The sequence below is a fragment of the Ammospiza nelsoni genome, chromosome 11, assembly GCF_027579445.1.
Source record: "Ammospiza nelsoni isolate bAmmNel1 chromosome 11, bAmmNel1.pri, whole genome shotgun sequence".
In the NCBI taxonomy this organism is placed as follows: Eukaryota; Metazoa; Chordata; class Aves; order Passeriformes; family Passerellidae; genus Ammospiza; species Ammospiza nelsoni.
The window spans coordinates 10,267,627-10,295,068 of NC_080643.1; the positions used below are offsets into that span (position 1 = coordinate 10,267,627).

The 27,442-nt window shown below is 47.0% G+C and overlaps 1 protein-coding gene across 1 annotated transcript in view; it reads right to left on the reverse strand.

The window, feature by feature from the left end:
* Positions 1–3,924, reverse strand: part of CHST13 (carbohydrate sulfotransferase 13) — a 28,958-nt gene extending 25,034 nt beyond the window's left edge. The window contains exon 1 of the mRNA XM_059480203.1: positions 3,796–3,924. Coding sequence (XP_059336186.1) covers positions 3,796–3,889 — 94 coding nt within the window. The 5' untranslated portion in view covers positions 3,890–3,924. The remainder of the gene's footprint in view (positions 1–3,795) is intronic.
* Positions 3,925–27,442: the final 23,518 nt, after the last annotated feature.

Sequence of the window (27,442 nt, forward strand, 5' to 3'; positions counted from 1 at the left end):
TCAGAGCTCAGAGGAGATCCAGCTGATTGATACAGGAGCAGATAAGGATGGAGAGAGGGCTCTCTTGCTTGCTCACTTGGAAAGCCTTCTGGCTTTAGGATCACAGCCCTGGCACTTCTGGTATCTCTCATTGTGAAAGAGTCAGACCAAAGGCTGAGTACATCTCACCTGCAAGGCCCCCTGAGGGCCAACAGCTCGTGCTGACAGCAGGCTGTGAAACAACAGAAGCCAGCATAGAGCAAGTGCCGCTAAAAAGGCCTAAGAAACAAAGCTGGATGCTGGAAATGGGCAGAACCAGAGCAGAAATAAAGGAGCACTTTGAGATTGAGAGCTTTTCCTTCTTTCCTATTGGAGAAAATCTGCCAGCTCTCCAGATGTCAGTACAGTTTGCCTACTCACAGTTGCCCCAAAGACATACCATTGGGGTGGCCCCAGAGTACTGCCCTGCAGAAACCAGACCAGATGAACACAAGGCCTTAGGACCTCCCTCCACCTCCCTCACATGTTCCCCCTTCCCTCTATCCCTCATCTGTACAACCAGAGTAATCCCACCTCCCCCACTGTTGCTAAAATCAGTGTGGTCCCCCTGAGAACAGCAGTGACCAAAGCTCTGATGCAGACAAGGAATGGCAGGCTCCAGTATCTCCTGCTGTGCCAGCCTAGATGTGCTGCCAGCAGAGTGAGATGAAACACCAGCCTGGGAGCCCTGCTGTGTATCCTCACCTCTGTGCAGAAATTGTACAGCGTGCACAAGTCAGCACAGCTCACAGTGGGAACAGCAGAGGAACATCAGCTCAGATGGTGGATGATAATCATGCCGAGGCCAGACAGGATCTCCTGGATGGCTGTGGGGTGACACCAGTACAGCCAAGGACTCCTGGTGGCTCTCATCACCCCCTGAGCCCAGCTGAGAAGGCCTGAGGCTTGCCTGGGAGCTGAGCACACCTGCCCAGGCCACCAGCCCAGGTGCAGCAGGTGCTGAGAGGTGACTGCTCCAGGTACACCCCAGAACAACCCACTGTGGCATGCTGTGGAAGGTCCAGGGCCAGTGTGCTCAGCACCACCTCAACACCTTCCTGCAAGGCAGATGTCCTCCCCTTGGCCATGCACCTGTGAGCCTGGAGCCACAGCTGATGGCCAGCAGGACAGCCAGCTCACAGGGGACAGCCCATGGCACAGCTCCCCCCCAGGGCCAGGGCAGTGAGGGGCTGCAGACCCCGTGTCTGCCCACCAGCACAGCCAGCAGGAGGGAAAGGCAGCAAAACCCACCTGGGCCACGAGGTCAGGGCACACTCACGCACACAAGGCCACCTCCCTGGGGAGCACCAGGACCTGTCCCACCCCTCTGGCAAACACACTGAGCCCATTCCTGCCTCCAGGAGGGACAACAGGGAATTCTGCACTGCCTGCAGAACAGACTGACTCAGCCCACCACCAAAATCACCAACTCAGCGGCATTCAGGAGCAGAGTTATTTTAGCACGGGCTGGTGTGTGGGTGTTCCTGAGGCAGAACAAGAAAGCCTTATTCCATCCAGCCACGGAGCTCAGCACAAACCACGGCATGCACAACTGTCCGGGTGGAGCTGTGAGTGGGCAAGACAACCAGAGTGGATAATTCCTGCTCCCTGAGCTGAGGGAGCCCTGAGCACTCTCAAGCTTTAAAGGTTTGTATCATCATTGTCCCCATTCCTTGTCCTGCTCACAGGAAGGTTTGGTCTCTATGTGCCATTAGCAAGGATTAATTCAGCATGTTCCATGTAATGGACTGTGGGTGGCCCAGGGAAGGCAACCTGCTCAATCCTGCTAATGATGGAGAAAGGATCTGACTGCTCCTGGGGGAAACTCATAGCACTGTTCCTTTTTTTCTAGCATTTTTCTTCATTATTATATAAAAACCAAATGACACCAGACAACCAGAACTCCAAATAACCCCCAGGCAGACATCACTTTAAAGATGACATTTTCATTTGCAAATTGTTTACCTATTATTGTAACTTATATCTTCTTAAATTCTAGCAACTGCTCTCAGTTTGTTTTCATTTGGGATAAAAAATGAAGTAATCTGAAGCTTGCTTCTTTTCTGTATATGGTAATGACCTTTCCTCTGCTAGTGTTTCTCACTGATCTGAAGAGGAAAGGAAAAACTGTAAACTGAAAAATAATAAGGGAAAGAAATGGCACAAAAATGAAGGCTGGACCCAGGGAGACAACAGTGTGGCTAGAAAATAAGCTGGTGCTAGAGAACATGAATAGTGCTTTAACTCACTTCTTTATTGAACCTAAAGGGGCAAATCTGCAGAGGGCATCCACATCCTCACAAACGACTTCCCACAGAGTGACAAACATTACTTGCTTCCAGCAGCTGGAGATCCCTACCTCAGACCTATCAGCATCTATGGGAACTTTCAAAAACCACACTTGTCCCGCGTGAAAGAACAGATTTGCAGGGCATTGCATTAGCATTCCAGACCCAAATTCCCTCCAGTGCCTCGTGAGACACCACCACCATCACCATCACCTGGTTTGCTCTGACCTGACGGGAACTCTGCGTGAAACTGGGTTGAGATCAGGTGAGGAATTAAAGTCAACTAATCGCAGAAAGTTCTGCTGACTCAGACCAGCAGAATCTCTTTTTTGAAAACCAGAGCCCTGAAAAGAGATTTGTTTTCCAGACAGATGCTAGAAAGCATATCCAGTGTAAAACATAATCATCTCTTCATTAGCACCCCTGGAGATTAAAGCTGATTCAGTGCTGCAGTTTTTACTGAGCAGCCCCAATACTAAAATATGATGCATAAATAATTTCCTTAAGAAAAGAAAAAGTTACTAAGGAATACAATACTGATTATGGTCTTCTGGGATTTCTGAATTCATCTGACAAGCTTCACAAGCTCGTCTAGAAATAACAAATGCTTGCTCGAAACCCAACTCCTTTTCAATCTTACTCAGCCAACAAGTTATGCCTTTTTATTTTTAGGAAAAAAACACATTAAAGTGATGGAGCAGCCCCTCTAAAAAGAAAATCACATTTCATTTAGTCTACACTGATAAAATTCCATTAACGTTTCAGTCAAGTCAGTCTTCTGAATTTTAAGATGTAACTCTAAAGGCCCCATTGATGGATTGCTGCTATACTCAGAAAACATTAGTACATTGTTAAAACGGCAGCAATTACCCAAAAAACATCTCGTAGGAAAGAGGAACTTATTTCCCCAAAGGAGCAGAAAAGGCAGGGAAATAAATTATCCCCCCAGTACAAAACGGTTCAGATTTTAGTTCAGAATTCTTTCTCAACTTGCGAGAAATTTCTAAGAGCACACACACGAGAAGTCCCTTGAGCCATTCAAAGTCTCCCGGGAACTTTGGTGACCGCGGCTGTGAATGGGCACAGGCGGGACGGGGCAGCTCCGCTCTCCCGCACCGACCCCGCTCAGCCTCGGCGGGGCTGCGAACTGCGCTCCGCTCCGCGATGGCACCGAGCTCACCAGGGCTCCGTGCCCCGCAGGGACAGCGAGCGGGACAGCGACCCGAGGGTCGGTGCCTTTGGCAGGAGGCACGGCTGTCTGTCACTGCGGGACGGGAGCGCCGCTCGCACCGCGCCGAACTTGGACGGGCTCAGCCGAGCGATGGGCAACGCCGGCCACTTCCCCGGCGGACACAACTTCAGACCGGCCGGCACCCGAGGGGCTCCGGGAGCAGGGAAGGGCTGCCCGCCGTGCCCCGCCGTGCCCCGCTCCCCTCTCCGCCCGCCACCGCCGGGGGACCCTCCCGGAGCGCGGCGCCCGCGGACCCACCTGGGCTGAGGCTGCTCTGGAAGTAGAAGAGGACGAGCAGGAGCGAGCCGAGGCCGGCGGCCAGCGCCAGGCGCGGAGCCCGGCCCCGCCGCATCCTCGGCCGCGGCTGGCGGCGCAGCGCAGCGCCCGCGGCCCCGGCCCCGGCCCCGGCCCCGGCCCGCCGAGCCCCGCCGGGCGCCGCCGCCGCCCCGCCCCGCGCCCGCGGCCCCGCGCCCGCCCGCAGGAAGTGACACGGGGCGGCTCAGCCGCCGCCACGGGAACTTCGCCCCCCGAGAGCCCCGCGGCGCCGGCAGCGGCTCGGCCCGGCCGCGGGGGCGGGGGGGGCCGGCGGGGTTTCCGCGGCCGGGGCCGTGTCTGTGCCCTGCCGGCGCTCCGCGGTGCGCGCTGCCCTGCCCGCCTCTGTCACGGCTCCGGGGCTCCCCGAGGGGAAACGGAGTCGCTGCTGTGCTGGCAGGGTCGGGAGTTTCCTGGTGACTTTCCTGTGCACGGTCAGTGCTTCGGAAGCATCACAAAGTTTTGTGGCCTTAAAATACACGTGGCCTTAAAATACACCTCTTTTTTTTTTTTTTTTTTCTTTTTTTTAATATTCTTTCGGCTACCCCCGCCCCTGCAGTCTTTTACTGAAAGCAATAATGCTTCTGACTAATTCCACCTCAAGCAATAAATTTCTGTAGAAGGAGGACACAATTTTCTATGATTGTCGGCATGCTGTTGGAAAGTGAGAGCACAAAGTTCTCTTACTGCATCCTCTATCCCCCAGGCTCCGCAGTCACAGGCAGAACCAGCCCAGAGCTTTCGTTGTCCCAGTTTTGAAATAGCAGCAATGCTTTTCACCCAGCTCTGTAAAACACTCGAGATCTACTCAAAGGCCACCTGCCAAATTAGCCAGATCGAGAGCTGGATTCTACTGACAGCACCCATTCACTGCTTCTCCTCAGCCCCAGCACACTTATTTTTAAGAAAAAGAGGACAGCTCAAGGAGGAGCCACAGGGAATGACAAAGAAAGCCTGGGTATGTGCACATGCAGGGCTTCATTCTACCCTCATTTAGGGCAGAGGAAACCAGGAGGAGAATCTCATTGTAGTGAAGGAAACTGGAATTAAATAAGAACACTCACAGCACCTTGCAGGCTGTGGAATTATGCCCATAGAATTAAACAGCTCTTTAATGTCCCTGTCGGATGGTCTAGAGAAGGGCAAGAGAAATGAGACCACAACTGGGACCCTAACACCTCTTCTTGCAAGGGCACCCCAGTGTGGAAGGAACCTCGGCAGCAGAGCCCTGGGGCTGTTTGATCCCTGCAGGGAGAGATCTGTGCAGGGAGGGATCTGTGTTCTGTTTCTGTGACCTACAGGGAGAGATCTGTGATCTATTTCTGTGACCCCAAGCACCAGGGAGCAAGAGACAGAGCTCGGGGAGCGCTGCTGTGCCAATGGCTGTGCACATGCAGCCTGCTCTCTGTTGCAAATGGTGTAATAATTCTGGCCCCTTGATGAGTGTGGAAACACTTGAGGTTTGCCTCTCATGTAAAGATGGGCTGGTAGACCTCAGGGGCAGCAAAAGGGAAGTCTGGTACTGCTGTCCTTGGGGCCAGAGAGAGTTCAATGACTGAAGACATATCCAGCCTGTGCAGTGGGAACCCTATTGGAGTAGCTTTTCAGGAGCTGGAATGTGTACTCAAGACTGTTGGTGAATTTTTCATTATTTGCATCTTCCAGTACTGAAACACCAGAAAATCTAGCCCAAGGCTCCCAGAGGAGCCAGGAAAAATAATCATCCCTTTAGCCCAGCTTCCCTGGGTTCAGCAGGAGGAATCAAACCGGTAGAAATAAGCAAACTTCACCCATAATTGGAAATTCCCATTAAAGAAAATACAGTAAATCATCCCAGTAGAAACTCAAGCACTGAGCAGGACCTGTTGAGTCCTGCTGTCTGTATTTCATCCCCGGGGGCAGGGCCAGGGCCATCTGTGAGCACATCACATATGCGAGGCTGGTCCTCAGCAGCCCGAGGTGAACGTGCTGTTCAGATCCACGGGGCTAAACATGGAAGCACATTGTGAGCATTTCATAGGATTTCTATGAGGACTCAGCAGCAAATGCTTCCTTTTTTAAAGGACAAACCCCTTTCAGAAGGAGAAAATCCCCTTTAGAAGGACAAACCCATTTTCCAGGGGGAAGATATATATTTTGATTAGAGCTGGCTGCTGCCAGTGGCACCAGCTGCTGGGAGGTCAGGCCTTTGCTGTTGCCTGTTCCTGAGTGACAGACCTCCCTGGTCACACAAACTGCTCTCTTGTACCATCCCCCTTCCCCTGCAGCTCCACCATTCTGAAAAGAGCAACCCCAGCCCATTAAGGCAAACAGTGACCAGTGTTTGCTTGAGAAGATCACTGCAGATATATAGAAGGGCACAAGATGAAGCCGTCAGTGTCTCAGATTGCCTGTTTCTAATGGAATCATCAGATTCAGTCTGCTTTGGAGAAGCCCTTCTCTCCCTCCCCAGGCCCCACTGGTGGCAGGAGAACAGCAGGTGCACAAAGCACACATGAAAATACAACTGCTCAGCAGCACACATGAAATAAATGTGGCAAGCACTGATGCCTGGTGTCTTAATCTGTTGCTTTGCCAGGTCAGTTGGAAGAACTGAGAAATGAGTATTTGCTGTAGAATGGCAATGGCTCCTTCCCTGACAGGCTGTGAACTCCTTGTGGCAGGGCCCCCCTGTTCCCTGTCCCCACAGTTCCTCCCACTGTGGGGTTCAGAGCATGGCTGGAGCTATTTATGACTATTAAACAATACTGGTAACCAAAAATAATGATCAAAAGGTGCTAAAAACATGCTGTGGAGGGAAATTATTTATTGCTGCCAAGGTCTGAGCTGCATCTGGCTTGTAGGTGAAGAGGAAGTGCTGTTTGCCTGCAGAATGATGCTGTGCCTTTGATGCAGTGCATGCTTGATTCCCTCCCTGCTCATTAGCAGTGCTCGTTACTGTCTTCTCAGCAGGTTTCTGTCTCATGCTTTGCTTTTTCCCAGGACCTTGGTGCCATGAGTGAGATTAACCCTGAGCTTTGGTCTGATGACCATGCTGAATAGAAATTAAACAGCGTCTAGTTGCTGCTGGAAACTGAGGAATCTGTTGTACTCCTCCCTGAGGCCCGGCTGTCCAGCCACTGTGAAAAAGCCTTTCTGGAGGATATTCTGACTTTGCACCCAGTTGTTTCATTCTGGAGCTGCAGAAGCAGTTTTCCCTGGCCTCCTGCCGGTGAGAGTCCCACCTGCTGGTGGCCCTGGAGCACTGATATTGCTGCTGGTGGCCCTGGAGCATTGACAGTGCTGCTGGTGGCCCTGGTGCACTGGCAGTGTTACTGGTGGCCCTGGAGCACTGTGATATTGCTGCTGGTGGCCCTGGAGCACTAACAGTGTTATTGCTGGCCCTGGTGCACTGGCAGTGTTACTGGTGGCCCTGGAGCACTGATATTGCTGCTGGTGGCCCTGGTGCACTGGCAGTGCTGCTGGTGGCCCTGGAGCATTGACAGTGCTGCTGGTGGCCCTGGAGCACTGGCAGTGCTGCTGGTGGCCCTAGAGCACTGGCAGTGTTACTGGTGGCCCTAGAGCACTGTGATATTGCTGCTGGTGGCCCTGGAGCACTGGCAGTGCTGCCACTGTCAGTGTCACCAAGTGAAGGCTTGGGCAGAGATGTGGGAATGACACTGGTGCAACACAGGCTTTCCTCAGCAGCTGGAAGATGCTCCAGGGGTGACCATGGGTCATCTCCTCTCTGTTTCCTAAGAACTGCATTAGACATCTCCCTGCCTCTGGGGTGTCCATGGACCCCTGTGTATCCTGATATTCAATGCTGTGGTTTGAGTTTTATGGCATCACTGTAACATGCTGGCTGAGAGGGACTTTGCACAGCCTCCCTGCTTGAGCTTGTTCTGCAAGTTTCCCCAGGATGGACACCAAAGATCTTGCCAAGCAATCCTTTCCAGATTTACAAACCCTCTAAAATTTTTCCTAGAACCTTATCTGAACCATCCTTATCAGGGACTCGGGACATTTTACCCTGAAAGATAAGCAGAGAGCCTTGTTCTGTCACTTTTATGTATTAAAAGGAAAAATCCCTGCTGATGAGAGCATCGAGCTGGAATACTTGCTTTCTCAAGCAGTGCATTGATTTTCCATAATTTTCTGTAGCCCTTTGTACCTGTAGAATGTGACTTTTCAAACATTATTTCATAAATGCACTAGTGTTTATGCTCACTTTGCACTGATATACAAGAGTCTTACTTCACAGGAGCAGAGAACCATGCTGGGGTGGACTATTCACCACTGAGTGCTGGACTAAATATTGGCAAGGTCAGTATACAAAAGACACAGGTTGGATAAAAGGTTCTTATGCCTCATCAGAAAAACATTTCTGAGTTTTAGAATAGTGCATATAGCACCTGATTCTGAGTAGCCAATATTGTAGCCTGGCTAAATTCCACAGCTTCTCAACCTTTCTGTTACCCCCTCACCACATAAAAAAGAAAAAGCTGATGACTTCTCCTGATCTCCTCAGAAATCTTCCTAAGGACCAAGGAACTAAAAACGGGGCTGTCTCTTCTCATTTTGGCATGCTGGCCTCTGTCAAAATATGTTTCAAGGAAACATTCCTTTAACTTTATTTCTGCCACAATTTAAAAATAAAGGAAAAAAAGCAGCTTTGTTCCTTTAAAAGCACCAGTGGTGATGGAAGCAAACCAAATTACAGGCTCTAAGGACAACCCTCTGCCTGCATCTACTGGAAATGCTGTTGGTAGGATGGAAACTTTGCACAGAGCAGGAACTCTCACATTCAGTGCTTGTTCTTACAGCCTGATGATTATGGTGGCTGGGAATGAGGAATTGGAGCCTTTCAAGCACAAACAAAAACCCATGCATTTCAAGTGTCCTCTGAGGTGGGAATTTTTCCCTCTTTTTCCTTAAGCTGTTGCTCCCTCCAAGGAAGAGCTGTATCTGCCTGATCACAAGGGCTCTGAAGTGAAGGGTAAAAACTGCTGAAACAAGATCCATAGAGTTTTGCCTGGCTCACAAACACCCAGTTCAGACCAGGTACATTGTCAGACTTTTTATAGGACCCAAATTACCTTCTCTTGAAGGTTTCTCAGTATTTGTGGTCACTGACTATTCACTATTTCATAAAAATGTCTTCTGTCTCATTCGTACCTTGTACTGCAAATCTCAACAAATAACAACAAATCCTGTCTTGGGGAAAAAAAAATACAAATATCCCTATAGTTTATATACCCAAATTCCTCAGGGCAGGATGGTCTCTCAAGGGCCCAAGCCCATAATTTTTGGATTAATGGAAAATCCTGACTGTATCCTATGCCTTGCTGTTTCACCTCACAGTGTGACGCTGCAGTATTTAAATCCCTGGGGGGATTATGAGAGCTACACTACTGCCCAGTTTTGGGGTTAAAACCGGGTCATGGCCAATCTTCTGCAAAGAAATGTTTTATTTGACTGCTCTCTACTTTTGGGGGGAACACACTGCAGGGTCTGCATTACTAGGTAGCCCTAAACCTCACAGAAATTCACCATGACCTGGTACGGGTCTTTGGGAATCCAGTGTTGGCAGCTCTGTGAAGCCTCTGTCTGCATTCAGGCACTGTTGGACCTTCCCAGCAGAGCCAGGTGAGATGGGCACAGCACCTGCACCACCACATGCTGACCCTGTACCACAGTTCCAGCATGTCAGAACAAGAAATTCTTTCCTTGGAGGCACAGTTTTCATTCAAAGTATTCCCAAAATGGGGAAAGAGAGGCTTGGAGATGCCATCAAGAAACCTCTCCATATTTCAGGGCAATTTGAGCACTGTGCTTTCTGCCATTTGGCTGAAGCTGGTGATGGGGAAGCAAAAGGCAGAGCTTGCCCATGCAGACACAGTGCCTTGTGATGGATTTGGAGCCCAGGATTGTTAGATTGAAGCCTGTAATGGAGAGGCCAGATCTTTGGCTGCTTTAAGCATTTGCCAGAGACTGCATTTTTATCCCAGCTGAGGGACCATGTCCAGGACACATGCATTTGATAGAAAGAAATTTATTAACAGCATGCTTTTATACTTTCACAAAAGGTATAAACCAGATATTCTAAACTGGGCTTTATTTGCTTGAAAGCACATAACTCAGCAGCACAGACAAGCCTGGTATCTCAGGAGCAGAGCAGGTAGCAAAGACTGCTCAGAAATCTCTCTGGAAAGTTCTGTTTCCTGGATTTCTGTTGATTTACATTGACTGTTCATGACCCGAATCCTGGGAGCAAAGAATTTGGGATCTGCTGCATCCAACCAGCCACAGCCAAGAAACAGCATGAGAGATACTTTAGTTTTAGTACCTCATTTGGAGAGCCCCTTTCTGAGCACAGCAGCATTGAGTACAAGATTGTGACCTGGGGTGTTGCATTCTGTAACTCCCCAGGTGTGAGCAAAGGCAGAGTCATCCCTGAGAGTGGAGTGAGGGGTGTTTTGTGGGGATAAATGCTTGTGGCCAAGGGAAGCATCTTCCCAGCTTGGTGGGCACTGCTAGCACTCACATTGCTGCTACAATGCACACATCCATCTGAACTGGCTCCAAAGGGAAGGGGAAAACACCCACACTGTAAATAGCAAGTGTAAATTGCCATCAGTGCTCAGAACAGCACTATAGAAATCTCCCCAACCACAGAATGAACATGTTGAGAAACTTCTCTTTCTCCTTAAAACCCTGTGTTGTAGGCAGGGACAGAGGTCCCATTTATTTTTGTCCCTCTCACATCAGGGAAGCTTGAGCAGGTCTGTCCTTTCTCCCCTCAGCACACCATGTCCTGACAGCATAACCACACCATCCTGAAATACTGACATTGCTGACTCTTTCTACAATGAAGCAGGCTGGCCCTGGGGAAAGAGAAAAATGAACAAAGAAAACATTATGGAATGACATTTTCAAAGAAACCTGTGTGACTTAGGTAGTGTCCTCACTGACCATATCTGGCTGAGGTTTCAAGTTCCTAAATCCCTTTAGAACAGCTGATACATCCCCTCATGACTAAAAACAGATCTTCTTGTTTACTGAAGGAGGTGTAGTTAAAATAATCATCATCATCAACTAAATACATTACTGAGTACATACTGCCACAAAGTCCAACTCAGGTTTGTTACTGCAATTTTAAGCATAGAGAAGTAATTGCATATGTCTGAACATGACAGGGCTGAGCAAATCCAATTCAAACAGCTTCTATTTCATGGAAACCCTGGCTGAAAAGGCATATAAATATTCTTAGTCCAGCTCTTGTTCATGATACTCTGTGTTTTCACTATTCTAGGAAGCCTGAGATGCTATTTTTATTTAGACTAAAAATAATAAGGGCTTTTCTCCAATGCTCTGGGTGCCCTATTTGAATTACGTCTGCATTAGAAAATTCCAGCACAGCTAAAATCAGACAGCCACTGACCCATAATGTCTAGGAGGTCTATCAAGGAACCATGGTGTCTGCCTCCACCAGAAACTATATCCAGAGGTGTCTTTTGCAAGAAGTTTAGTCCTGGAGAGCTACCAAATCAGCTCCGTGTGGTGTGGAGAAAGCCCATTCCAAGCCTCTGAGCCACTGCAGAGAAAGCCAAGCCAGCTGGCTTCTCTCTTTGCCAAAGAAATCTTCCAAACAAGCTCCTCATCCCAGTGTCCACAGACAGGGAACAGGGATTTGCAGCTGGAGCTTTTATTACTACCACAATCAATTCAGGAGGAGCAGCCCATGGAGCCCTGCAGATTGCAGGCCAAACCCCTCAGATCAAAGGTTTTCAGGGAGTGCCTTGGGCTCGTCTTGCAGAGATTGGCTATGGGAGGATGATTCACGAGCTCGTGTGCCATGGGCGTCCAGAAACTCAAGCTGTGATTCCCAGCTCCCAGGTGCAGCCTGTCCCCAGCTTTGAGGCACCCTGGAGGAGGCTCCAGCATCCTTGGAAGCAGAGAGAGTGGCTGCCTGAGTTCCCGCTGCTCTGCACTGCCCAGGGCATGGCCAGACCTCCTCTCAGAGCACCTGGCAGTGTTGGACAGTCTGGCTGCCACCAGATCTATACATTGATGGCAGCTAAATCATGTACTTTTAAAAGAGGTTGCTGTATTTCCAGCTGGTTGCAGTGAGACAGGCTCTACCCTTTTCAGTGTCATGAAAATAATCCACACAAACACCCATGAGCCTGACCTGCTCTGAAGTTTGCCATCAGTGAGAGGAGAAGAGAAAAAGCTACTTAATTTCTACAGATGTTCTCAGCAACAGAGTGATTTCAGCAAAGGCAGAGAGAATTCCAATTCCTCTCTCAGCTGAGGAAGACAGCACAGTCATATGCCTTGCCCAAACCCTCTTTTCAAAGAACAGTACAGCCAGTGTCATCGGGGAAAAAAAAATAAAAAAAAGAAGGAAAAAAGTGAGTAGAGTGTTGGTGTTTTTTGGTTTTTTTTGGCTGCTATTTTGTGGTTACAGCTACAGCCAGAAGCAGGTTACAGTAGAAACTGAATATGCTACTGTGCAGAGGTTCTGTTCAGTGAACTGTGCAGATATAAATGGGCTTTTAAACTTCAGAAATTAATTTAAACAAAACACAATTGTCTCTTTCAATGAGGGCATGTCCAGAAAGCACCAGCTGGACACAGTACAAGGTAGCTCAGGCATATGTTGTAGTCTTTAAACCCTGAAGCAACGAGAACTGCACTGAAGCTTGCTCTATTTGCATTTGGTATCCTGGAGCTAATGGAGTGAAGGAGCTCAAACAAAGTGCCTCAGTCAGCCTCTCTGTGGCTCATGCCCTGAGATGCCCCTGGCCAACAATTCTGTGCTGCAGTCCTCTCGTTCATGAGGGCTCTCCCAAACGCAGGATGGGGGACTACAGCCACCCCCAACCTCCTGGTTTGATTAAAGCAAGACAAAGAATACCTAATAATTAGTGAGGGATTAAAAACTCTCTGCTCAAAGTGCAGGGGTGGCAGAGAGGGACATGCTCTGAATGAGCTATGAATCCATACTGTGCTGCACCATGGATCTCATCCAAGCTTGCATGGAGTGTGCAGGCTGAGGCTCCTGTGCAGAGCTCCTCAGTGCACCACGGGGCTGGGGAGAGCCAGGGGCTGCTGCTGGGCTCAGCCTGCTGCTGGAGGGGGGTCAAATCCCTCTGGGCTGAAAGCACCAGGCTCGTGTCACGTTTTAATGATGTCCACAGACCATGTGGAAAAGTTTACTGCTGCCCAGCAAAGCAGCTGAAACTGAGCTGTAAGATAATCAGTGACAGGGAATCGTGGTTAAACATTATCTAGAAATAGGGCTGGCCCAGACTATAAACTCTGGCTGCATGCTAGGAAAAGATTAGGAATTAGGGGAAAAAATGTAGTAAAGGTCTGCTATTCAGACAGTTACCATCCCCACTGCAGGGCAGTATATATGACTTTACTGCTGTCCTGTAGTTTTTGTCCCCAGTTCTCTCCCAGTCATGAGAGTCTTTCAGGCAGCTGTGTGGTGTTTCACTGCCTGCTGGGTTAAACCACGACTGCTGTCTTCTGTTCTGCTCCTGTAGCTGTACTTTCTCTGGTCTTTGGTTTGTAGCCAGCCAAACTATTCCTGCAGAGCCCAGCAGAGACTCTGGTGTTAAACCAGCCAAGCTTGCAGTCAAGGCAAATGCTAACTTTCCAGAGTCTCCTCTCAGGATGTCCAGAGCTTGACAAAGTGGGCATGACTCCATGGATCTTGTGAGCCCCTGTCTAGGTACACGGGAATTTATAGCTATGGGGTTGCTGCAGCTTCAGCTGAAGAAGAGATGTACTTAACTAGTTGTTTTCCAATGAAGTCTTCATTGAACAATGCAAAAGACAAGGAAAGAAAACCATTCTCAGCTGAAGTCTCTCAAATGTATTCTTCAATCAGTCAGGACTGCAGAGGGAAACTTAATCCTAGATCCCACTCTTTGTGACCACTGTTAGGAGCAGCAGTGAATGACACAAAGCAAAATCTCCTCTTTTTGATTGCAGTGCCTCCAACACCTGCCCTGGGTTTGAAGAAGTCTGATCTGTGACTGCATGTTGCTGTCTGTAAATGTGGCAATGAAACTTTAAAAATTGCTATGAGAGGATTATAAAGGAAAAGGTATCAATCAACAGCAGCATGGAACCTCTTCATGTCCTTCCTTAATATGTTAAATAATGATTGAATAAAGTAAAAAATCTGTAACAGCTGAATGAAATATTAGAAAGACTGCACAGAAACACATGGCACTGCTCAAAATATCAGCTTTTCCTGCATGGCGAATTAGTGCTAGCTCTATATGGACTTAGCCATCACAACTTTCCATCCACTCCAGCTTTTGAAACAATTAATCTCATGGAAGCCAGAGCAGGAAATCCTGCTGGGGAACCAAATGCTTTTGGTGAGAGATCCAACAGCAATGAAAACAAATGCACCTGACTTTCTGGGCTGTGCTCAGAGAAAGTCCCTGTTAGTTACAGTGACAGATGTGAATATTTCTGTTTTCCTGCAGCAAGTCTTTCTTGCCAATTTTAAATAATATTAAGTGATATTAAGTAAATATCATATTAACTAAGTGGGGACAGAAGGGGGAGGAATCTTTTCTTAACTAGCTTCAGGTATCTGGTTTTCTCCTGGTCCAAAAATCCTCTTCCCCCACCTGCCCATAAGAATATTGGCTGTAAAATCAATCAGCTATCAAAAAACCAGAATAAACTCACCTAACACAAGGATTTCCTAGATGTTCAGTGTCCATACCCTCTCCAGACACAGAAAGTGCTGAGAAGTTCTACCAAGTGGGAAATGTTCACATTGTCCAGACTCATACAACCAACTAAAATCAGCCTATTTGCTGACTTCAGGGAGGCCAAAAATGTACATCTGAGCACTGGGACAGATTCGTAAGGAGTGAGGGGAAGGAGGCCTGAAACCCCAAGTGTATCTGATTGAAAGAGGGGACAGCAGAAAGCTACTCAGCTTGGATGGTGGGATTGAGGACAGGAGCAGGGAGAGCAAGGTTTCCAGGAGACAGAGTGTAACAGGAGGCAGTGAAATGGGCTGTGATTTTACCATTTGTTTCATAGAGGCTCCCAGGACAACCCTGCCTGACACCAGAAATCCCATCCAAGAAATGACAAGCTTAGAGTACAACAAATGTAGGTGGTAGAATTTCTTTGATGGAAAGGAGAAAAACCTCCACCATAACCAAAGTAGTAAGAGCAACATCCAATATTTAATCCCTTTAACCTTGGCCAAAGAACAGCTGAAACATTTTTGCTGATATTTAAGGCAAATTAATCAGTATGAAGCAGACATTCTCTGCTTAGGAAGTTTCTGCCCAAATAGTTGCAATTTGGCAAAACAATGGCAGCTGAAATGAATTATTGTTGCTGGAAGTGCTGGTCCATTAGCAATAGGTGGTGTACCTGCATCACTTGCCACATGCACAAAATTCAGTATTGCAAAGACAGAAATGAAGGCTTACACTGTAAATCACTAACATCTAAAGCATTGTAAGGAAATCAGGGAAAGCAGCTTTTTCCTTGGAGTTAAGAGGTGGTAATTTCACCCCCTCCTGCAGAGAAAACATTGGTTGCTGAATTTAAATTTTCACAGGTCAAAAAAATGTTTAAAAAGCCCTCCAGGTGATTTCTAGTCCATGCAGTTAACTGAGCCTGTGAATTTTGAGACCCCTTCAGACAGAGATCTTATTTTCCAAAGCCTTTTGGAAAGGCTAATAAAGATGAAATGAGAAGCATTTCATTATCCATTCCAACACAGAGGCCAGGAACAACAGGGGACACTGCTGGACCCAGGGCCACAGGTGCTGTGTCTTCTCTGCAATAGAAAATGGAGGCATAGTTTGTCTAAGATATGGACTGAGCTGGGTAGGACAGTGAGGATGAAGAGGAAGGTGATGGTAAGAGGTGCAGAAGGAGCACACAGTGGGTGCACCAGTCTGTGAGCTGGATTGAGAGTTGCATAAGAAGAGATCAGTACAATGACAGCATCCTGGGCCTTGAATATAAATCCTTCAACCAGATTCTAGGGGAATATTTTTGCTATTACCTAAGCAAGACAGGTGAATTGTCAAAGTTCGAACACAAAGAACCCCAAAGACTCACTAGGATGAATGTTTGCTGGGCAATACCCTTTGGGATCAGAATTGTACTAAAGCACATCAAAAAGATGTGCAAAAGACCACAAGTGTCTCATTAAGTAGTCCTCAAAAGCCCCACCCAAAGACAAGCCCTGTTCCCAGTTTGCCACCCTGCATGTGTCCTGTGTAAAAGCAATGGGAAGCAGCTGGGGAATGCAGAGCTCTGCTCACAAGCCCTGCAGAACTCCCCACAGCTGGCACAGGCAGAAGGAAAGCCCACAGGCCCGGGGGAGTCAGCAGTTTCCCCCCCACATTTCTGCTCTGGAGAGGGGATACTCAATGATTCACATCAGGCTGCAGCACTGTTTGTGTGGTGCCACTATAGAAATGCTTGGCTCAGGAGAGGCTGTGCTGCCAAACAAGTTAATGCCATGGGGAACATGACACATTTATAGCTCTTTGTGGCAAAAAGTGGGCAGCCAAGAGTACAATGGATCTTGAAATCATTGTAGGAGCCCCATAATCGTTTTTGTGGGCTAATAGGGTGAGAACATGGAGCTCTATTGCCCTACCAGACACAGGTTCCTTTCCATTTTACTCGCTCTTTAACCAATTACACCTTCACTACAGTTTTAAACTATCTATTGTATGTTTGGGTCTTTAACAAGGACTTCTAATCCATGCTACCCTCTTCTAAACTTTAAAGGCATATCTCCAGATCAAATGAACATGGACAAAGCTGAAAGTGAACACAGCCATTACCAGAAAAGCATGGAACAGACCTCCCCTGGATACATGTCCCTACAGTCCTTGTATCAGGATGAAGTGACTTTCCTGCGATGGAAGAACCAGTCAATGGCAGAGCAAAACAGAACTGAGGTAACTCGATTCATTTTAGTTTACTCCAAAAAAGTTAATCCCTCCTAATGCACATCTAAAGGAGTTTCTGTGAGGGACATCCAGGTTTGTTATACACCACCCTCCCTCTCCTGCCCCTGTGAAGGCTGGTGGTGCAGCAAGCCATGTGCTCAGTGCTGAAGGTGTCTGAGCAAGAGCAGGTATCACTTATGAGACAGTTAAGTGTTGTGAGGTGATATTTGCCTGTCCTGCACTGCTGGGGCACCAGTGGCCAGCTTCTGCAGGAAGACAAAAGGTTTCAAACACATGGAACAAAAGCAGCCCATGTTGTAACAGAGAGGATCCCTCCAACATGGAACCCATAGTGAAATCCTCATGCCACAAGCTGGAATGCTGCCATCAAAAGAAAAGGGCTCCTGGCTTGTACTGAACACCCACATTATGTGAGTATCAGGGACCTGGAGGGGTTTTTTGGCTGTTTTTCTGACCTTTCAGTATTAATCCAATGTTTTCTTTTGTTCATTTACATTCACATTCAGTGTATAAGTTCACTTTCAGTTCATTTCCACAGTAAAGGGTAAACCTGTCACTTTGCTCCAGCTTGCCCCAGGAATTGTTATATTATCAGTGCAGCCAAACACCAGCACAGAGACATAGTGTGGGTTTTTCTCATTTCAGCAGGTTCTCCCTTGTGCACATGCACAGTTCAGCCCAAACAAGCTCTCCTCTTTCTCTCCCCAGCAGTGCTGCTCTGCCAGGAGCCTCTCCCAACCTCATGAGCAACCATCAGTGTCCTGTGCCTTGGGCTGGGCTCAATCCCAGCCAGCTCAGAGGAACCACGTCCCAGGATGTGCAGCTGAAACCAGCCAGCAGTATCAATCATCCATGGGGAATGTTCCCTGGAGCTCATCAGTCTTTGGGTCACAGGGCCTGGGACTGTCAGCCACGTTGGGCAGCCTGGCCTGGCTCTTGCAGGGCACTTCCCCCTGGATTTTGACCTGGCTGAGCATTCACACAACATAAACAGTTTTGTTATTTATTTCCCAATGCTCTCTTGTGTATTTGAAAGTGTCCACTGTGCCTGTTTGGGTAATCTCCTTGCTGCTGCCACTGCAGAGGAAAGGCTGGCTCTCCTGGCAGAGGCCACCGTGGTATCCAGATACTCTCCCAGCTTGGGCAATCCTCAGGGGCAGCCCATGGATTTCTCAGGTGTATCTGTTATTCACCAGGCCTTACACAGAAACTGGTGGCTCTTGGCTCATTCTGATTCCCATCCCCTGTGCATATCATGGACATAGAGGGGTTTTCTCGCTCTTCTGCTGACCTGCAAAAGAGTCTGGAGAGGGTGAGGAGTCCTCCTGCAGCACAATGCAAGGATGGGAAGGGCTGCAAGACTGCCTGGAGCAGCCAAGCAGGCTGCTCTTGTTGTCCCTGGTTGTTTTCAGAAGACAGCAGGTGCTGCTCTGAAGCAAAAGAAGAAAAAGAGGCACACAGAAATCAGGTGTCTGACTGAACTTACACAGGCACATAAGGGTAACACTGATCTCCACGTCTCTGAGGGGAATGGAAAACATTCAGCCTTCTACTAAATTCTCTTTATTTGCAGATTTGTTTTATTTATTGAGGGTCTCTCACAGTTCAGGAGTATAAAGAAGAGTTTATTTAATTTACTGTCAAGTGCCACACTATGGTATGAAGTGTTTCATGCACAGGCAGGATTAAAAGGTTTTGCTGAACTGAAAAGCAGAGTTGCATTTGATCACCTTCAAAGGGGCCAAAAAATAAGAGAATGGGAGGAAAATAATTTTCCATAGGTTGAAAGGAGATGGAAGTTAATGATCCCTCAAGGTTAACTTACAGCCTCCTATTCGTTCTGGGTGTTAATGTTAAGTCAGCTTCACTCCTGCCAATTTATCTCTTGCAAGACACCTTTAACAACTAATCCAATGTTTTCTTTGTTCCTTTCAAGTTCTTTTACTTTCACAGTCAGAGTCTAAGTTCACTTTCAGTTCACTTCCCTAGTAGAGGGTAAACCTGTCACTTTGCTCCAGCTTGCTCCAGGAATTGTTATGTTATCAGTGCAGCCAAACCCCAGCACAGAGACATAGCATGGGTTTTTATCATTTCAGCAGGTTCTCCCTTGTGCACATGCACAATTCGGTCCAAACAAGCTCTCACAGGGATTTAGTTCCCCACTGCAGCACACAGGCCAGGCTCTGTGGATAGGATTTGGGCACCCCAAATGCAATGTGACTGAGAAACTGGCTGGATTTCAGCAGATGAGGCATTTCTCCCTGGGGGCCACACTTCACCAGGAGAGCTGGAGCATTTTGAAGGGGTGCACTGGGCTTTCTCCCCATCCTGGGAAACTTAAAGCCCAAAAAGCACCCTTTCTCCAGGATGCCCACTGCAGCAGGGGGCCAAGCTGGGTGCAGATCAAGGCCAGGCTGTTCAGCCTGGGTGTTTATATCCAAACCTGCTCAGGATGCTGCAGAAGGACAGAGGGAATAATGTCACTCCCAGTGCAAAGGCATCCTCTCTCTGAAGAGAGGTTTTGCCGCTCTTCCAAGAGCATCCAAGAGCAGAGTGTGCTGTGCAGTGCCCGGCCCCAGGAGCAGCAGGAGCCTGTCCCAGGGAGTGCCTTGTGCCTGCAGAGGGGCTGAGCCCCAGCAGCTGTGCCCGTGGCACTGCCAAGGCTGCTCACATCCACAAAGGCCCCACTGCTCCGGGAGCAGCCCCTGCACGTGCCTCTGATTCTGTCTGCATTCACCCTTGAACCCTGGGGCTCTGCAGGCTCGCCCTGTCACCCCTGCACGGGGCTGTGCAGACAAACCCCTCTTCATTGCATTCAGGGCAGGGAGTACAGACATAAAAGCTGCAACACAGAGGAGCACACAGCCCTGGCTGTGCATGGGGAGCATCTGCTGGAGAGGAGCCAAGTGGCTACTGAGCCCTTGAAGTAAAAACAACAACCGGTTTTCAGGAAGAATTACAAATCAAGACTGAAAGAGATTTGAATGAAATGAAATTCCAAAGAGAAGCAGCACAGCTCCAGCACAGCCCCGATCCTTGGGAGGAAGAGGGCTTCTCCCCAGCAGTGCTGCTCTGCCAGGAGCCTCTCTCGTCTTCCTCTTGGCTTTTTGACCTGTCTGAGCATTCACACAACCTAAATATTTATAGTATTTATTTCTCAGTGCTCTCTTGGATCTTTGGAAATGTGCAGAGTCTCTTGCTTGGGTCATCTTCTCAGTGCTGCTGCCACTGCAAAGGAAGGGCTGGCTCTCCCTGGCAGAGATTAATATGGTATCCAGATCCTTCCTTCCAGCCTGAGCAATCCTGGGGAGCAGCCTATGGATTTCTCAGGTCTATCCCTTACACTTTCTGATAGAATTTTTGTTTTTGGCTTTTCCCCCTTCTCTGGACGTGTTAGAAGAAGCCACTGGCAGAGCAGGCTGTTGCACAGCCTTTGGGCTGTCACTGTCTCTGTAAGACCAGCAGACCCTTTTGTTCTGAGCCCTGTAAGTGGGGGAATAGTGGCACAGCTTTGATGTAAAGGTGCTTTTCTTTTGTGGTTTTTTTTTTTTTTTTTTTTTTAGTTTTATTCCTCTTGCAAACACCAAATCTTCTGGACCAGACAGGCCTTGCTCAGGGCAGTGTTCCTAGAAACAAGACTGGTTTATCTTTAACCTCCAACTGCACCCTGAGCAGGAACAGGCTGTGGGTGCAGATGGACAGAAATTCCTCTGGCTCAGTTTTTGCTGGCCAGATGCAGGTGGCTCCTGGCCAGGAGCCGTGGGGCTGCATGAGCAATGCTCTGAGCCTGGCACGGGGGGCAGAGCCCCCTACACTCAAACCCAGGGGTGGGAATTGACTCCCCACCGTCCATCTGAGACTCCCTGGGCAGGGCAGGGTGCCAACATCTGGCTGGGGTTTGTCTGCCTGGCACAGCTGCTTCTGACCCAGGCAGGAGCGTCAGGCCCGCCTGCGGACGCAGAGCTAGGCATTTTTATACTTCTTTTTTTTTTTTCTTTTAATTTGAATCTCTTGCAGTTTTACTTGCAAACCCTTGGCGACCAAGTGAATTGTGATTTACAGTGAGTTACTTGCAACACCATCCCATCAGGGGAAACCCCACCAAAAAAAGAAATCAGCAAAACTTGTGGGGTCTCTTGTAGCATCTGCCACATGACCCCAGCTGGGGAGGAGGTGGCTCAGTCCTTTATCACCCTGCCTGGGTGCCAGGGAAGAACAGGGCAGCTGAGAAACTCCAAACACTCTGTGAAGCAGGGTTTCATTAAAACAAAACACACCCAGCACATTGCATTGTACTGATTTGTAATTCTCACCAGTGGTTGCTTTCACAAAGTAATTGCAGATGCTCACTCTTGTTGCTTGCAAAGAGAGCAGTCAAATTTTTTGTCTTGCTTAACAGCCTCTGTATCAAAGACCTCATGAGAGGCTTGGACACTTTAAAAGAATCAGCAATTATTTGTGGTGCTGGCTTTGCATTCAGTTTCCTTGCATATTCATGCCAGTGATATTTTAACATGCACATAACAGGAGGAAGCAAAGACTGACAGTAGGGGATCCAGCTGAAGTGTAGCAGATGTCTTTTAAATTCAGAACACATACAGCACAGAAACACTGAGTGATCGAACACAAACTAGAAGCGAAACCAGAAAAAACAGATTTTATACTTAAAACTGAGCACTGCAGAAAGAACAAAGAGCCTGAGTGATGCAAAACAAACTTATATTAAAAAACTCTTTGCTCTGAACACTTTACTGCATTGCCAAGGAGCACAGGTTAGGAATTTCAATAAACTTAGTTTTATGTTGACTGTGTCCCTTTAATTATTACTTTTTGGCACAGCATGTAGGACACCTCCAGGCCAAAACACAAGCAATGTTGAAAGTGCAACTGTTCCTTCCCTTTGGGAATGAAAGTTTTCTGATTATTATATAAAAATATTTGGATGTATTTTTTAGAGATTCACCCTATTAGCAGCTATATTATTAACAGTGAGTCAGAGAACGTTTTGCTGATGTTTTAAAACACCTAACTTAGGGTCAGAACTTAACTACACCAAGCAAGCTGGCCTGGTGTGAAACAGCCTTCTTCTCTCCAGTGGGATTGCTCTAATGAGCAAGGGTTGGCAGCATGTGATCTTAGATTGTGAACTCTACAGAGCAGCTTCGTTTTAATTGCAAGGCACTGGGCACATCCAGGCAGGAGCAAAGCGAAAGGATAAAAGAGCAAGTGTAGAGAGAGAGCAGATAATTATAAAATGAAAAAAGAACCAAGGGTGGAGGGTTTCTCTTTTTGCTGGTTAATCTGGGAAACTTATTCAACTGTGGCAACAACCAGTGGTCATTAGAGGAGCACTGTGACACCAGGCAGTAAAAAAAGCTCAAATCTAGGCTTTTACAACAATCACAGGCCTGGAGACCAACATTCAGCTTCCCTCTTCTAAAAGCAGACCTGAAATGGAACCCACATGCCTGAGGCTATCTTTGGTGCAAAAACCCTTCTGGATAAACTTGGCAGTGGAGCAGAGTTACTTATAGCTCTGCTTTGGTTTTTTTACAGCACAATGAGGCCATGGGGAGACACTGGCAGGCTGGGGAGGCTCAGCTGCTTTGTTTTGCTGATACTCACTGAAGATTTTATGAAATTTTGATCCATACAGATTTGACAACTGCCTCCACTCCCACACTTTAATTTCACTTGGGTTTCAGGGAAAGTTAAAAAAATCCCCAAAAAACTCAGCTTAAAACACAGCTTCTGTTTTGGGTGTGTGCCCACTGGCTTAAGTCACACTAGAGGGTTGGCTTCCCCCAGTAGGGAGAGCATTCATTCCAAAAGACTTTTCCCAAAAACCTTGTGTTTCCCTGGGCCCTTGCACAGCCATGGGCTGGCTGTGAGGCAGAACCACACAGCATTCACACTGTTTTGCTTTTTGCCTGGGTATGTTTCTGTTAAATCTTCCCTGCCAGAACCACAAAGGATGAGGTGAAGAGGGAAAAAACACCAAGGCTGTCAGTGAAACCCTTCCCTCACAGGGTGAAACCCTCACCCTGTATGTGAGGTGACATAAGCCTCACATACAGGAGATTAAGCTTAATTTCTGAAAGGGGACAGCAGAAAGGCTGGTGGACTTCAAAATGAGCTACAACAGCTGTGTTTTGGTTGGCCAACAACAGCTCCTGCATTGGCTGGGGCTGGCTCGGCTCTGTGAACAAGTCAGATTATTAAAATACAGCGTTCAGCAATCCCATCCTTGGAGCACTTGACAGCGCTGCCTTCTCCTTTGTGTGTCGCTGCTTTGACTGAATGTGGTAACAAAGCAAAGCGGAGTAATAATGTGAGGTGCCCATGACAACAGAGTCAGTGATAATCCTATGGTGCTGTCCTTAGTTCAAAGCAAAAGATACCATTTACTGGCTAAAAGCGCTGTCTTTTTGTTTCAAAAGTACCTTTTGCGTAGGGAAATGCATGTCTTTGTCTGGCTTAACTGCTGGGCTTAATTGGCCTTATTTTAGAGCATAATAGATAAATCAGCAAGACATGGCAGAATTCAGAATAAATCAAGCTAAAAAGCTTTTCATAACTCACCACAGAAGGAGAGAAACTGCCCATTTTCTACAGTAATAAGCTATGCTACCAACCTGAACAGCAGTTTAAAATAATTAACAATACCAAAAAAGAAAGGGTGTGTGTATGAGTGGTTCTGCAGAGCCACTCCACCCAGTACAATGGAAAAAAATTAGCTGGGTGGACCTGCATTCCCGTGCCAGTTCAGAATGACTGCACTTTATATTTCTGTGCCTGGAGATATACATTTCTCCATGTGATCCACGTGATCACAAGCATTGAGGCAAAAGAAGAGCTTGAAAAGCAAAGCAGAACAAAAAAGCACACTCAAGAAAAGAAATGGAAACAATTTCTACGAGATAAAAAACAACTCACAGTGAATTTTCAGGAGTCCTTGTTTCCTTCTTCACAGTAATTATATAATTTATTAGGCAATGTTTCCTGTATGATATTTAGAATTATTGTGGGTGGATGACATAACATCTATATTTATTAGATAACTTTGGGGACCTTGCTGTGGGAGACTATAGAAGAAAAGAATGAGAGGGATAAATTGTCTAGGAAAGATTGAGTGCTCTGTTTGAATGGGAAGGGCACCACAGACTTAAGGGAGATGGGAAATAACTGTGCAGTGCCCTTTCTCCTGCAGATGTAAAATGTCATCTGGTATTCAGCTTTAACCCCATATTTAGGACATGTCTCATGTTGACAATAATCAGGAAAAAAAGGACGCAAGTCCTGCCAGTTCTGGCTGGGAAGGAAGGAGACTAAAGGAGAAGTCTATATGCAGAAAGCCTGGGAGATCTGGAACAGGAGAAGACTGAAGGAGGGCAGGGTGACAAAAAAAGCCTGTGCCACACACCGAAAAAGCCCACAGAGCAGCTAAGTGTACTTTTTACAGAGGGATTGCTCAAAAGGGCTTTCATTGCCAATGAAGGGCTTCAGGATGATTCTATTCTGAGGCTTGGACACTTGAGGTTGTTGAACAACTGTGCTGCTGATGGCAGCCTGGGGACCTCAGAGCTCTGTGCCACCACTTTGGGACAGGGCTGGACAGAAGGTCAGACAGAAAAGTGGGCTGGACTCTGACACAGATTCAAACAATGTTTGTTATAAGTTTTGAGAGCTGGTCTGGTCTGGATCTGGTCACCATTACCTCTTTGTTGATAAGTTTGTTTCCTCAGGAGCGTCCAAGAATGAAAGCCAGCACCATTCACTCCACATTCATGACAAATATATTAGACTAGTATACTTACTTTAAAAAAAGAAAAAAGATGGAAGTGTAGTTTTTGTTTGGAAAAACAAAAGTCATTGTATCAGTTGTAGACAGAAATATTCAAAGTATTCAGGTTTTGTCTTTGGAGTCAAATCAACTTGATTTCCTCTCCTTCAATAGGATGTCCTTTGGTATTTGACATATCTTGTTTTTTGAAATTCCAATTTTATTGTTGTTAGTGAAATAGATTTTAAGGATCCTCCCAGAGTCCACTCATGAATAAATATTGATTTAATAATATCCTAAAATCCATCATCTTGGCTGTATAATCTTACGAGGGGCGACACAACTGCAGGTTTGTGTGGGGGTCCCTGCTCTCAACCATTACCTCTGTGGAAAGCTCAAGATATTGCTGCTGTCAGCTCTGCCAGCAGATCTCAAACATCAGCATCACTGATCACTTGGCAGAAGCAGAATCTCCTTGGCAAACCTCAAGGAGGAGGAGGAGGAGGGGAGTTAAATCTAAGCACCACAAGGAATGGAGGCACCAATCTCATCTGATGCCAGGAGCTTGGGCATTTCCATCTCTTGCTCCACTGTGCTCTTTCTTGTCCCTGTTGTGTCAGACTCAAGCAGAGGGAGCTCGGTGAGAAGAGCACAGACTCCAGGCACTCCTGTCCTCTGGAAGCTGAGCGTGCAGGTCAGACAGTGGAGCAGGTGGCAGGATGCATCAGAGCACTTGGGGTGCCTGGGAGCATAAAAGCTGCACACAACTGGGTCTTTTATGTGCAATTACTCTTCACAGCCATGTCCAGTTTATGGAGCTGGGAAGCTTTTTCCTTGCTTTAAAAGTAAGCTTTATGGATCAGCAACAAAATGGTAAGGTGAGTCTTCATTGTAAAGTTTTTATTTACAGCAGTGATGGAGCACAGAAAGAAAAACTTGGGGTTTAGCTCTTCAGAGTTTGGAGTGACTGCAGTTAGAAATATCACCCTTTGACTTGTAGAAAGAGCACATTTGATCTGGGAATTGCTCAGACAAGGAAAATCAATATGGACTGGTATAATTTGTTTTTGACAAAAAGTTGTTCTACTCTTGACTGCTAAAGGCTTTACAGCATTTAGTAACAGACATTTATCAAATAGATGGCACTGAAGACTCTAAAACCCACACACAGCTCTTCTCTTGGATGCTGGTTGGAGTTTTAGGTTCAAGTAGGATGTAAAACAGCCTGGAGGATGAGGCAGAACTCTGCAAAGGAAAGGCTGAATATGACATTAGCTCCTAGTTGGAAAAAAACTTTAAGCTTTTTTTTTTCACAGACATGAAGGTCTGTGAATATCTGCCAGACTCTTCTGTCAAGGTGGGTTTCTCCATGGCAGCGTGTCCTGTCCCAGAGAGCACCACAGAGCAAAAGAGAATAGTGCCAGGCTCTGCTCTGCCAGGCTCTGCTCTGCAGCAGCATTTTAAACCTGAAGGGAACCAGCAAAACCATCCAGCTTTGTTCTTTCAGGGATAAGAAATTGCTCTTTTATTTTCAAATTCTGAGTTTGTTCTGCACTGCTGCTAAGCTGGGAGTTCTGCCTTTTTTTAAATTTTGTCATCTGATGAAATCTATATCTAGAGGAAAATAGCAAATTCATCTCACAAGATGAGTGCAAATGTAAACAGACATCTAAGCAAGCTCTGTCTTAATGCACAATTTGATTATTTCCTTTTCTTCCATCTCCATCTGCTGTCTGCATATAGTTATTCTGGCATTTCCATTGTCCCAAATTAACACTTTCTGCTGGACTAATGCCTTCTGTCTTATCACCATGCTGTCCCCATCATCTGAGCTGCAGAGCAAGGGTGGCATCCCACTAGTGCAGCCATTTAACCACTGGTTCCTTCATGGGGCTCTCTGAAACTGCAGGAGTAATTTGGTCTGTGATGGTTTGATTTTCAGATGGAGAATTGCACATGTGGGTCTGGAGTCTTTGGGAACAACAATTCTGTAACAAAGACAGGTGGTGGCAGTTTTCATTATGGGAAAGCAGATGAGTTCTTAAAAATTCTTTTGTTAAAATTAAACTCTTCCCCTTGGCCTAAAAAAATAGCATTTGTCTGTTTGAAGTGTACATTTGATGCTTTTGATTAAATATGTCTGCTTTCTTAGGGAGATTGATATTGTTACTCAGTTTCATAAATGTGGCACACTGAGGTAGGGAGGGACTTGTTCACTGCTCTTTTTCCTGAGGCTCTATTTAGGACCTGCAAAAATTAACCTTTAAGTGAGTCCTATAGTGCAGCTGCTTTATATGTGCTGTGCCACCTCATCTGTAAATAATTTTCTTTCATTTAAACAATTATAATAATGTCCATCAGTTCAGTCACTTTCATGGCCTTGGCAAGTCAATGTCCTCCTTGATAACAACTTCCCTGTTTGTTTTCAGCTGCTTTCTCATGTACTCCTCTAAGTGACCCCAAACAGTACAACATGGGAACACATATGATCATCACTCAAGCACACAAAGTTTCCTTTTGGGTAAAAAAGCTGAACAGCCTCCTTTTTAGAAGAATTACCTTGGTGGATGGGTAGAAGTCAGTGTACTTGCACCATAAGTGTCTTTCTGAGTCACTTCCTTCACCACCCACCCCAGGGCACATTTCCCTGGAGATTCCCCACAGGCAGGAGGTGATTCCATGTGCAGCAGCCCACACTGCACCTTCTGACCTTTCCCTGAACAACATTCAAGCAGTGTTGAGCAACCAACTGTGTCAGGGATGCCAGAGCTGGGAGCTGTGCAGAGTTACAGGGGAGACATCTCAAACTGGAGATGCAGCAGGGATGAGGGATTAGTTA